At 38.8% G+C, this 14,112-nt stretch overlaps 1 protein-coding gene across 31 annotated transcripts in view; it reads right to left on the reverse strand.

The window, feature by feature from the left end:
• The window catches only part of CELF2 (CUGBP Elav-like family member 2), a 652,882-nt gene that overhangs the window by 72,661 nt on the left and 566,109 nt on the right, over positions 1 to 14,112 (reverse strand). For 20 of the 31 annotated variants that reach the window (XM_060776483.2, XM_060776481.2, XM_060776480.2 and 17 more), the window contains 2 exons: positions 11,254 to 11,283; positions 5,187 to 5,266 (listed from right to left, as the gene is read on the reverse strand). In XM_060776483.2, coding sequence (XP_060632466.1) covers positions 5,187 to 5,266; positions 11,254 to 11,283 — 110 coding nt within the window. The remainder of the gene's footprint in view (positions 1 to 5,186; positions 5,267 to 11,253; positions 11,284 to 14,112) is intronic. The other 11 variants (XM_060776485.2, XM_060776495.2, XM_060776497.2 and 8 more) reach the window with 1 other exon arrangement.

Genomic DNA, 14,112 nt, shown 5'->3' on the forward strand with positions numbered 1-14,112 from the left:
TTGTGGCACTATTACACATACCCAAGCATTCTTCCTGGAGCGTTTGTCTTACTGAACCTACTTTATATTGGGGACTGAGCAACAGTGTATACACTTTTAATAGGATTAAAGATTCTGATAGTAGATAATAGAGAATTGTCGTGAAATGACAAGATACATTTTAAGTGATGGTGCAGGACTATGCTTTGACAATGCAAGCAGTGCACCCACATCTCAAGTACGACTGGTGGGAACGAGAAAGAGGGTCTTCTCCATGGTCGCCCCCACCACTGGAACTCCCTCCCTAAAGAAATAAAGCTGCCCCCGCCTCTCCTCTCCTTCTAAAAACCTACTTATATTCACTAGTATATGGAGAGGAAGAGGATTAAATAAGGAGAAAATACTACTGGGCCTTGGTTGAGAACTATTTCGTATCTGGACTCTCCTAGTCCACGCCAGCCCAATGATCATTGTTTGACTACACAACCAACACACAGTTTTGTGAACTCTAGTTGGCTGTTCTAAATTAATGTGGATTTTTGTTTAGATTTCTTATATGTTATTATATAATTTTGTTGGACTAAATGTAGTTTGATTTATTGATTTTAGGTTTAATTTATTGGTGTTAGGTTTTAACGTGATGTTAGGTTTTAATGCTATTTTCATGTGTGGGGTTTCTCTGTGATTTTATGTCCATATTTGTTTGTTTTACGAAGGCATTGAATCTTTGCTGGTGTTATATTGGAATTCACCCTGAGTCCCCTTGGGAAGTTAGGGTGGAAAATAAAGTTTATTATTATTATTATTATTATTATTATTATTATTATTATTATTACTATGGCACTCCATGCTGTCATACCGGTCAACGCCAGCTCTTTGACTTAGAAATGGAGATGAGCACCAAGCCCAGAGTTGGACACGACTGGACTTAATGTCAGGGGAAAATCTTTACATAACCTATGGCTGTTGTTGTTGTTGTTGTTATAGTCTTCATTATAAATGTATTTACTTAGCATTCAAATAATCAAGACTGCTACTATATCTGTTAAAAGGAATGTATATTTTATGGACACAGTGGGTTAGTCTGTCTGTCTGTCTGTCTGTCTGTCTCTTCTATTGCTGTTGAGTGCCTTCAACTTGTTTTCAATTTATGGTGACCCAAAAGAAAACCTATCATGAGGGTTCCTTGGCAAGATTTGTTCATAGAAGCCTTTTCTTTGCCTTTCTCTGAATATGAGAAAGTGTGACTTGCCCAGGGTCACTCAGTGGGTTTCCATGGCTGAGTGGGGATTTGAACTCTGTTCCCCAGAGTTGTAGTCCACACGCAAACCGCTAATACAACACTGGCTCTCAAATCTAAAGCAGCAGAAATAAATGTCAAGGACAAGGCTGTGAGATAACAGATCCAGCCTTGCAAATCTGAGCTCCACATGGCAGCCAATATTGTATTTATGAATGCTTAACTGGCAGTAAATTGTATAAAACAATATTGCAGCATTTTATGAATCTATAATTCTCTTCCCTCCCCTTACCCCCCATCTGCTTCATATTTCATCAGGGCAGCAATTTCAAGAGAACAAACATCACAAAGATTGAAATCATACATATCAAAGTGGCTTCGTATCCGAAAAGGTCTGTTATTGTCGCAACTAATTTGTTCCACAGGAAAAAAAAAAGAAAATTAGTGTCTCGGTTTGACACAGTTGCTTGAGCTTAACCTCGAATATATGAGATAGGTTAAAATGTGGTGGTGAGCACAGGTCTCAAAAACATGTGGGTAGAAAGCATATGAGCGGAAAACAGCAATCTAAGAAGCCATGAATTTTAGGAGATATTTATTCTTCTGGACACTTCCTTTCTCATCTTTTTAGATTTTGTGCTCGCCTTGGAAAAAAAAATGTCATTCTGGTAAGTGCTGAAGGAGTGAAAATAATGAAATCAAGGACAGAAAGTAACGTCACTGTTTCCGCTGAAGCCTGATTGCATAATATATAATCTTCCATTTGCAAAGAAATTTTCTTTGCATTAAACATGAAATCAGAGTGCCCAGGGGCATTATAGTTTCTGGTTGAGTGTCCAGATTTAATATTAGCTGTTGAAAGTCAACTCTTTACCATAATAGCATTGACATTAATAACCATGGAGAAGGAAACATGAGAGTATATTGACCTAAACCAATATACTCTTTCTTTTCTCTCCCTATCCCAATTTGCTATCTTAAGAGGAGCAGGCATTCTCCTCTCTCATAATTCTATGTTTTTCAACTGCCTTGGTTTCGTTAATTCTTTCACTCTGTGAAATCCAGCCTTTGTATTTTTTCTTTCCAGCAGCACACCAAAGCCACTTCTGAGGGTCCTTTCTGGAGAGAATGGTGTACTCTCAGAACACAACCATGTCTGAAGGTAGGTTGGGAAGCAACATTAGCATGATGACAGAATGGAAGACCATTTGAAAAAAAGGAGGTTCATAAAAAAACAATACAGTCGGTCCTCCATATTTGCAAGTTTCCTTTTACTGATTGGGTTATTTGTGGATTTTATTAATACATTTTCTCTAGAAATCTTCCATTAGAAGCTGGTCATAGAGTTGAACTGCAGAACCAAGAAACTGAGAGGCAACATTTCTCTAGTCATTTGAGGGTCCTCCTATGGTCAGCTTTCCCATAGAAATACATAGGAAGATATAGATTCCTAAAGTCAAAAATAAGCATTTATTTATTTATGAATTCGCATTTTTTCTCTTTCGTGGGAGTCGTTTACCCTAAGGCTATCTACAACTTCCTAAGCAGCTTGTATCTTACAACATTACCAATTCAGTACGTATCTTTGTTACATTTCATAATTTCATCAATGTCAGTTAAGAATTCTTGTAGGTATATTCAAATTCAAGTGCAAGTAATTTCTCAGAAGGCTGTTTCCCTCAAACTGGTCTTCTGATATACATGGAAGTGGAGAATGTCATCAATACTAATGCTGACATTGTGAACAATCCAGGTGTAGGTGACAGTACAGATTAACCACTATCTATGTGACAAAATCATTTCTGATATCTTAAAGAGAAATAGCAATAAGAATGTTCCAATGTTTTACTTTGGCCAGGCTTCTTTGAATTTACCCCAAAAACTCACTCACACTAATCTTTGGGTGCTTTAAAGATAGAACCATACAAAGATTGCCCTTCTAGAAAATTCATCTCTTTGGATCAAGCAACCTTCAGATGTAAAGAGAAGCAGTTCCTTGATTTGAAGATAGTTATACATTTGATGGAAAAACATTAAAACAGGGAGAATCAAAGTATCATGGAATCATAGGGCCGCCTCTCCATCTCTGTGAACATGAAGGCCACCAAGAGTGTGAGTGGCTGCATTGCCAAATTGCTCATATGTTTGATGTTTTTGGCATAATTGCTCACTGTTCTTGAATTGCAACCTACCTTCTTACAACTTAAGCCCTGCATATGGCTGACTGGCTTTGGTTACTTGCAACAAAGCTTGTGAATTAGGTCAATGGTTCCCACACTTTGGTTCTCCAAGTTTTTGGATGACAGCTCCCAGAATCCCTGACCATTGGATGAGGTGGCTAGGGCTTCTGGGAGTTGAAGTCCAAAACAACTGGAGGACCAAAATCCTGGAATCACCGAACCAATCTGTAATGATGTTCGCTTTACCACTTTGGCTCAAACTTCAAGGGGCAGGAGCAATCCTAAACCTCGCTACATAATGCATTCTGAATTTTAGCAAAGATAGAACCATCAGAAGATTCTAAAATAGCTATCCTACCTCTGAAGTCCTAATATGGTATGGGAATAAAAAAAATGTAATCCCTTCCCCTTTTATCTTGAGTCATCAAATACACTTCCAATATTATAAAAGGGAACCACAGCGAAAAAGAGCAGAAGTATGTGTGTGAATAGAGAGACATATTTCTATTTCAATGTTCATTTAATGGTGAACGTAATTTTGATTCCTTTCTCTGGTCCACTTTGAACCACATCTAACAATGTATATTCTCAATGCCTAAAAATGGATAGCACTGAAAAGAAAAACACATTGATTATAAAATATCAAAATAATCTCAACTAAAGGTAGGAAAGATTGGAGAGACAATAGACTTTCCAATGCCAATATCAATATTTCTGGATAATACAGGAGATGGTGACATTTTCATGCACTTAAAAAAAAAATCTTTGCTCATTACACAAAGCAGTTCAATGACAAAGACACAATAATGTTGGGTTTTATTTGATTTTTAGTACCCAGCATGCTTTGGGAGATTAGAGCATCGCAAAAGGCGAAAACAATATTATTCCAGAAAGTGGAACGATCCTCATTTCAAAATAAAATAAAATACAGGAAAAAGAATTAGAAGCAAGAAACGAGTGCACATTGCATCAAAATGCTGCTTCAGAAGGAATAACCAATACACAGATACGATATACATAATACAATATAACATGCACTCTCAAATTATTAAACCAGAAGATCCAGATTAAGACATAGTTGACTTGTGAGGCTTTTTTGTGCAAAATTCTGAAAGACCATGACAAAAATCACAGAATGGGGGATAAAAAAATCACTCTTATATTTACATAAGTAAATTTAAATGTTTGGGTTCATTCACAAATGCAAGCCCAAGATGAAATCGAATTTCACTCTCTCCCGGACAGACAAGCATAATTAAATTTTTTTTACGGGTAGTTTGGAATAATCGATACTGCTTTGCAGGTTAGGAAAAAAAAATGAAGACCATCTGCCTTTCTCCGTGTGGCTTGTCCACTTTGAATTTATGAATGGTAGCCTGCAGAGCTCAGATTGTTTCAGCAACATTAAAAAAAAGGAGGAGGGGGAGACAATTCAACATGCCAAATGTACATTTCACCAGACAGCAAGGTGGCATTTCAATGAACTACGTCTTTCATTTTCTGCTGAATGCCACCATATTATGAAATAAAAACAGAGAGATCATCCTGTGTTCTCAGACAATTAAGGGAAGTAAATGTCACAGAGATGGAGAAACAAAAAAGAGTGTGAGAGAGAGAGCGAGAGAGGAAAAAAGGAAGAAAAGAGAGAGAGTGTGGGTTGGGAATGTGAAGAAGTTTAAATCTGTGATTGTCATGCATCTGATCTTCTCCAGGAGAGCATGGCTTTACATTCTCAATCATTTGCACAAAGAAAACACAAAGAAAGGGCAGATGATACAGTACTGTACCTCCATGGTCTGAGACTGGTGCATGGCTTTGATTGCATTCTGTGCCATTGCCCTTGTCGAAAACGTGACAAACGCACAGCCTGTGGGAACAAGGGGACAGGGAGCAGGAAAGACAAAAAAACAACAAGACAAAAGGGTTGGACGCTTGTTAAACCAACACAGTCTACGAGAACGGCCACAAGACGACACTGTTCTCCGTAGTACATAAAACCAAAAAAGGAAAACAAAACCAAAAAAAGTAAAAAACCAAAGTAACCCACTTCCCTAATTTAGCTGGCTCAGCAGAAGCCGCTTTTGCTAATCGGACCACGGATTGTGGGTGAGAAGGGAAGAGAGAGAAAGGGAAGAAAGGATAAAAACTGAGCTTGGATTGATGAGGGATTAAAAAAAAGAATACACTACATAGTTAGCATATACCTCCCATTCTTCTAAACCAATGAGCTTGAAAACTCTTTGAGATTTGTCTTCCAATCCCTCTGTCCTTGCTAACTGCTTCTTTCTTTTGATGTTCAGGTATTTTAAGGATATTTATAAAAAAATGACAGTGAAAAACCCCGACGTGCTTGCTTCATTACCTAATATGTGGGCTAATGTCTTAAGTTAAATCAAATTAAACCTCAGTCGATGGTGCAGCAAAATCTACAGAATAAGTAAATTGGGAAGTCAAGTGATAAAGAACAAAGGCCTGTGCAATAATCCATGGGAGTTGGACATAGACAACCCAGGGCTGCTGTTTGGTTACGCAAAGCTCTACCAAGGTAGTGTCCATTTGGTATGACTGAAGCGTGGCTTTGGATGCTACTGAAGTAGGGCAACCAGAAAAATATAGAGCCATGGTTTTATATTTAGTTGCAGACACTGCCTCTAATGCCAACATGAGAAGAAATGCTCATTTCTCCTCCCACTGGTTAGGGATAGTGGGAAGATAGTGAAGAATATGTTCAAATTGGATGGTATTGGTTGCTGCATTTATTATGTCCTGAACTGTCTTTTCCAAAGAGGTGGTTCTGTGGGTCTGTTTTCTACTACCACTTTGACTATTGCTACTCATCTTGAAATATAATATTAATTTCAAATCATTTCCCCCCAAACTGTTGTGAAATCAATTATTCAGAATTGTGGCAAGAATCTAATCATGAATTTTCTGTTGGAACCTGTCCTTTCTATTAGAATTACCCATTCATCTTCTCTTCTTTAATCTTCTCCTTCCTTGTGAATCTTAAGAACTTGCTTCAAAAGCCTCAGTATTGCTGCCCAGAAGGTTTTTGGTGCCACCACCTTTTGGATCAACAGTCCTAAATGTACTGGTATTGGATACAGAAGTACCTCACCAGATATGGAAGAACACCATTGACTTAAGCAAGGATCTACACTTAAATAAATATATTGCAGTATCTGTTTTGTTTTGTTTTTTTTGTCGTGTCAGGAGCGACCTGGGAGACTGCAAGTCACTTCTGGTGTGAGAGAATTGGCAAGGTGTGAGAGAATCTGCAAGGACATTGCCCAGGTGATGCCTGGATGATTTGATGTTTTATCATCCCTGTGGGAGGCTTCTCTCATGTCCCCACATGAGGAGCTGGAGCTGATAGAGGGAGCTCATCTGCCTCTACCCGGATTCGAACCTGCGACCTGTCGGTCTTCAGTCCTGCCAGCACAGGGGTTTAACCGACTGCACCACCGGGGGCTCGCAGTATCTGTGATCCAGGCATATCCCATGCTCATTGGTGCATATAAATCTATTATAAGTTAATAGTGAAATTGTGAAGGAACATATGACATAGAATTAGGGTTGTATGATCAATACAATTGGGAGGAATCTGGGACATTTGCATGACTTCCCAGAATTTCTCTTATATTCAAGGGGATTGATTTACTGGCTAAATCAGTCATGCTATAGTTTACTGCCACATGTTTTGGGAAGAAGGCCACTAGAGTGAAGAGAATTGCTGCATGATATTTGAAAGATGTTGCTAGGGGATCGTCATATTTCCCTCCAGGCAGTGCCTTGGCAACAATGCTTTTAGAATTGAGACAAGGGACACAAGTTGTCCATCTTTTCCCTACCTCTCTGCCTACACTGCCTTGACTGTGGCTACCCACTCTGCCACCAACTTCATCAGTATGTTACACTGTGATACTGTCAAAGATATCACGATGCTAACATCTCATGTGATGATTTCACAAAGACATGGAAACACACTTACATTGGTTTGCAAAGACAATTGGGTTAAATGACAGTGTTGTCGAATGAAGCTGAAGACAGCAAAAGCACAATGGTAGAAAGAAAAAAGTGTTGAGAACCAGCAGCCAAAGGAATGAGAAAGTGTCAAACCACACTGAGTCAGTTGGGGATACACATTAAACTCCCATGGGTTGAAAGCATACATGAGGGGTATACAACTGCTAGGATGGAAATAATATTGGCTGTTATTTATTTCCTGGGTGAAAAATGGCTACATTGCTCACTTGACACTGAACTATGCTAGTGAATTGTGATGGCAGACAATAGGACACTGCATAAGATGTCCCATTGCAGAAGAGGGGCACCTGTTGCTCAACCAGGTTATCCATTGCACAGCAGGGCATGTTTTACAATGGAACATGTATGTCAGGACACATTGTGAATCAAGACACATTGTTCATCAGGACACTTTGTGCATTGGGACATGCTGTGTAATGACAATGCTGATGGTTGCATTTGTGCAATGGTCCGGATAGGATAGCTGTATCTCCACTCCACTCCTGAGAATACCAATGCTACATGTTGGGTGCTAGTGTTGTACTCCACATGAAATGACAGTGGGCGCATGGAAGAAAAGCAATGCATTCTTGGTTTGGGATGGAAAAAGACAACAGCTAAATGGCCCAGAGCTTGCATGGAAGGAGGTGAAATTGCACTTTTTTGATCAGATGTTGATGAGTAGTTAAGACTAGAGCTGCTCTTTCCCCTTTTAATAGATTTTGAAAATATTCTGTAATAAAAGAGACCACAAGATACATCCAGTCCAACCTTCTGCCATCGAGGAATACTCACTCAAACCATTCATGACAGATGGCCATCCACCCTCTGTTTAAAACCTCCAAAGACTCCACCACATTCCAAGGAATCAATTCCACTTTTGAACAGCTCTTACCATGAGATTCTTCCTAATGTTTAGATGAAACATCTTTACCTGTAATTTGAATAAACTGCAGCAGAAGATAAACTGGCTCCATCTTCTATATTTTCAAATGTTTAAACTACATAACCCTCATTTCCGTAGGCTAAACACACTACTCATGGGCACTGTATTTGTCTCATTTGTTTCTTTCATGTTTTTGTTTCATTCAGTTTACTCGGATGGCATGAAACAGTATACCCTCCTCCTGTTTGGAAAAACTGGTGAAATGAAAGGTAAGTGGGAACGGTAACCATTTGGCCAGCTGATTTTTGGTGCTCGGTGCTCGGCTGTAGGCCATGGCATTTTGTTCACCTTCTCTGGACAAGTCCCAGCTTGTCAATATTCTTCCTGAATTGTGGTGCCCAAGATTGCTTTTCCAAGAATGCTTTGAAGGCTGTGAAGTGATGCTGGCTTACAATTTCACAGCAAAACTTATCTATCACACTTTAAAATGCAATCCCATAAATGTCTCTAAAGAAGTAAATATCATTGAATTCAATGGGCCTCCACCCACGTAAGTGGATGTGGAATTTCAGCCTTACCCCCATTTTGCTGGTGATTTCTAAATACATTAAAAGTGCATCTATTTTTCCCTGACATTGTTTGAAATTAAGTTTTATATATTTTTTAAAAAAACAGAAAATAGCAGCATGTTTCACTCAATTTGTCCCAGACATCATTATTATGATTGCTATGATTTTAAAAGGTTTCCAAATGGCGCAGATCTAAATACAGAATCTGAACACATTGTCATTATAGAACGAAGGCATGAAACTTTGCAGCAAGCCCACACTATTTTTTTCTTAATGTTTCAATATCTTTGCCCCTGTGGTCAATGAGCACAACAACAAATACTTTTTCCAGCCAGATCATTTGTTTTATGGAAATCATTGTGTGAATCTGAAAGACTACTTTGTTTTTATTTTCCCCAGTGCTTACCTGGTAAGAATATCAAGTCAGGAATGCATTAACATTTTAATTGCCTGAGAGAAGGGCCAGGTAGAAACACAACTTGGGCACTCTGCAAATCACACCTTGTAAAAAAAGAAGAAGGGGAGAGGGAGCTTTTACTGCCTGAGGGAATCCTTTGTTAAGAGGTGATTAGCTGCCCCTAATTGTTTCTTGTCTGGAGTTCCCCTGTTTTTGAAACAATCAGGACAGCTAATCACCTCTCAACAAAGGATTTCCCCAGGCCGTAAGAAGCCAGACCTTGAAGCTGCTAGGCCATTAAATGCTAATCAAGGGGGCCAATTGAAACATTCACACCTACCTCCAACAGACAAGAGTTCTTTCTCCCAACCTGGACATTCCACAGATATATAAACCCAATTTTCCTAGTTTCCAACAGATCTCACAAACTCTGAAGATGAAAATGAAACATCAGGAGAGAATGCTTCTGGAACATGGCCATACATTCCAAAAACTGTGATTCCAGCCATGAAAACCTTTGACAATACATTTTTCCTTCAGATCTTTACAGCCCCACTTGCTGGTGGGAGGGAACTCTAGGGTCCTGCTTACCAGCAGTTCAAGACAGCTGACTGGCTTTGAAGGTGGATTTCAGGGATCTACCTTGTCAGTATCAATAACATGTAAAACTACGAAGCAGTTACAATGTCTTAAGTCTAACAGTCTCCATTGCTTGGATTCAAATTCCAAGAAAAGAGGTGCAACCTAAACATTAGGAAGAAACTTTTAGTGGGAAGGGCTGTCCAACAATGGAAGATGGAGTGTGGTGGAGTCTTCGTCATTGCAGGTCTTTAAACAGAGGTTGGAAGGCCATCTGTGTTGGATTGGATAGCCCTTGTGGTCATTTCCAACTCTACATTTCTATAATGCTGTGATTGTAGCTGAGTAAAAATATGTTAGCCAATGTTTTAAAACTATTTTATTTCACAGCACTTAGGTAGTCCTGGTGGGTAGTGGAAAAATTAACCAATAGTTATCATAAACAAGTAATACATAATTCAAAACCAGCCTTAGGAACGAGAACTCCCTTTTGCATTCTCTGGAGTAAATTTTTCACACTTTTCACCAATTCTAAACAAAGTTATTGATCTGGGCTCCCCCTCACCCTGAAACCATTTCTATCATTGATGGCACTAAGACAGGAGGAAGGAGTGGGTTTAAACTACAAAGGGAAAAGAGGCATGCATTACAAATAAGTTCAGATTTGTAAATAATGCTTGCACTGAATTGAGGAGAAAGCATTGTCTGCCTGAATGCAGAGCTAAAGTTACATTGGCTCATTAAAAATGTATCAATGCATTTTGACATCACACAGTGCTTTTTATTATAGGTTGAGAATCCCTTATCCAAAATGCTTGGGATCAGAAGTGTTCTATGCTTTAGATTTTGGAAAACTTGCATTTATATAGTAAGATATATTGGAGATGGGGCCTAAGCTGAAATATAAAATTGAAGTATGTTTCATATATACCTTATATACATACAGTAATGTTAATAATTGTGTATGTGAAACAAAGTTTGTGTACACTAAACTACTTGAAAGCGAACATGTCACTATCTCAGCCACCCATGTGGACAAATCTTTTGGATTTTGGGATTCCAGATAAAGGATACTCAACCTGTATCAACAGAACAGTCTTTAATACCAAAGAAACCAATCTTTTAGAAGAAACTTACATGACTTAATCGCAGAGTTTACCACTACCAATAATATTGAAAGTCAAAATTGTTTCTTAAGATGATGATTTGTCATTTTCTTAGACCCAACAACTGCTGATATTTTAACTGATTCAACACATTGATAGATTTCTGCAGCCATAATCCAAGAAACATTTTTGGGACAATGAAAAAGAGATATTCAAAGCAAAGCAAAAACATTCTACAAGTCATTCTAGACAAATAGGTGTAGTAGTAAAATGGTAAATGGTCTACAGTACCTCTGCTAGATTCCATATTGAGGCTGGGCACTAAAATTAAAGAGGGCCAAATTTACCATCAGTCTCAAAGTCATCTATCTTTAAAACATTACTCATTGTAAGCAGATAAACAAGGATTACCAGACTTTATTCTCTCCTCTGCGGTAAAGGAGACACTCCCATTACACAAGGTAAATGCTTTGATACAACAGTTTCCATGTTGTCTCAATAAACGGGCCATTTTCCTCCCACTTGCCCAACCTTTTCCACCCCTATTTCCCTTGATATCAGTTCAGCTGCTACACTCTGCAGCACCACCCAAAGCCAGTGCCTTCTACATACACTGGCCCCATTATACTCAGTCACTTTGGGGATGATGGAGGGCCTAGTCCAACATATCTGAAAAATGCCAGGTTGGAGAAAGGTTGGAAGTCCGAAAACTTTTGGGACTCTCTGTTTGTTCCTCCCTGGAAACAAGTACAAGTGTGCTTGATTCTCATAGAGTGACAGTGCTAAACAATGGAATCAGTACTTTTGATGATCAGCTCCAATGGGACTCAAGAAGCAACTGCAAAATATGATAGTCCTAGTTGATATCCTGTCCATCACATCCTATTTTTCCAACAGTCAAAAAGAGTAAATAATCTTGAAACCAGAATGCTACAGAGAACAGAGGATTCATTTTCCCATTACTGATGAAAGTGATGAAAGTGAAAGATAGATGTGTACAAGGAGGAAGTGGTATGTCTGAAGACAAAAATAGGTGTTAGACATGTTTGTGGCTGGTGGTGGAGGAAATGTAGACATAACTACCCTCTCCTGTAAGGAAAGCAATGCAAAGTGTACGATGGAATAAATAAATTAATTGGTTTGATGTAATGACAGTACTACAACAGCACATTGGCCAAACCAGGCAATGTATGAGGCTGGCGTTATATATTCTAACAGCCTCATTCTGTCTGTGTGAAGTAACTCCACGCAGTGGTCATAACAAATAGAATGGTTCACAGCACAGACTATCACCATCATGTAGAGAATGATCATACTCTCAGCAGACATTGCTGGTGAATTATTTGTGACTAATGCATACAGAAAGCAGAAACAGCAATGGCATTTTGTAACGTTGAAACCAGACCTGCAAGAAAGTATGCTCAGTCTTTAAAAACCACACTGCATTTCCATCATCACCACTGAACTATGAAGGAGAGATTGATAGGTATTAGCTGTGAGCCTGATATCTGCTTGGACATCTCCATCCTATATTGCAATTGTAACTGTGGGAGTCCTAGGAATGAAATTCGCAATGTGGGAAACAACTTCAAAGGAAGGAGCATTTGGGAGAGGCAGATACGGTAATAATTTCTCTTGCCACTTGGAACCATTTTTGGTCATGAAAACTCAAAAGTAGCTATTAGCCTTACCAACACAGTTGTGTTCCTATGTAAGCAATACTTAGTTTGTTTCTATTTATACACATTTTAATGAGGGAAAAAATAAACTCTCTTAATAACATTTGATGGTCTAGAGTAGTTGCTCTCAACCTGTAGGTCCCCAGACGTTTTGGTCTTCAACTCCCAGAAATCCTAACAACTGGTAAACTGGCAGGGATTTCTGGGAGTTGTAGGCCAAAACACTTGCGGACCCACAGGTTGAGAACCACTGGCCTGGAGCTTAGTGGTACAGCACATGCTTTGTTTGTGAAAGGTCTCAGATTTGATTGGGGGAATCTCACGTAGGACTGGAAAGACCCTTGTTTTAAACTCTGGAGAGATGTCATGGAAAGTACTGGTTCAGAGGGACCAATTGTCTGACTTGCTCCATCAAATGGTTTCAGTAGTAGCTGGAATCTTCTATCATGGTGTAACTTCAAGCATACTTAGCTATATAGAAGAGGTACTAAGAGACCTTGGCCCATGAAATTCAGAGATCATTCTCCATTACTTTGACTCTTACTGACCTATGGATAAGCCACATGACTGGCCCAAACAAGCTTGTATAGACAGAATTTGACTATTCCTCCTCCAGGGTGAACACAAAGACCTGTATCTGCTGGAAGTTATTTCACATTGTTTTCCTTTCTTTCATCCTTAACAAACTTCTGCTGACTTGTTAATTTCTGTGCAAACACTATAGATGCCACCTTCTAAAATGGTAAGAGGACCTGGGTTAGAGAAGGATTTTAGGCTTACAAGCATGGGGTGCTTTTGAAACACTGGATGCTTCCCAGAACCTCCAAAATAGGTTGTAAATGTAAGTAGTGAGAATGTGAAGCACTCCTTTCAGATAAAGATCGCAGCCTGACAGCTTTATGGACATTAATAACAATTATGGTTATGCACATTGAAATAAGATTAATCAAATCTCAGCCTTTCAAGAATAAATTGCAAGAATTAAGAAGGCAAGAACCTCCACTTTAAAAGTCTCTGTATTGTGTTTAAAAGCAGGCGAAAACAACTTGGTGCCTTCCAAATTTATTTGACTACAACTCCCATAAACCCTATCAGTTTTTCACGTTAATTGAGTTTTATGGCAGCGGTAGTCCAAAATGCTTCATCTCTGCTCCTTGGGAGTAGATTTTTTGGATCTATCCACTCAAATGATAGTAGCTACTCACATGATCTGGGAATTAAATGATCTTCTGTTGTAGATGAAATAGGAACTATTTATGCAAAATATCTATGGGGTCATAGTTTTGCAGCCCAGTCTTAAAGGCATACACAGATAGGATTGAAAAGCTCTACTTAACAATCTGAAATGATAAAAAATATAGTTTTCAGTGCATCCAGAACCAGTTCAGAAGCATGTGCTCCATGAATTCAGAACTAGCTCACCTCTCCTTGTTTGTATATTTATTTACCAAACGTGTGCACCCACCAATCA

The sequence above is a fragment of the Anolis sagrei genome, chromosome 5 (assembly GCF_037176765.1).
Source record: "Anolis sagrei isolate rAnoSag1 chromosome 5, rAnoSag1.mat, whole genome shotgun sequence".
NCBI lineage: Eukaryota > Metazoa > Chordata > Lepidosauria > Squamata > Dactyloidae > Anolis > Anolis sagrei.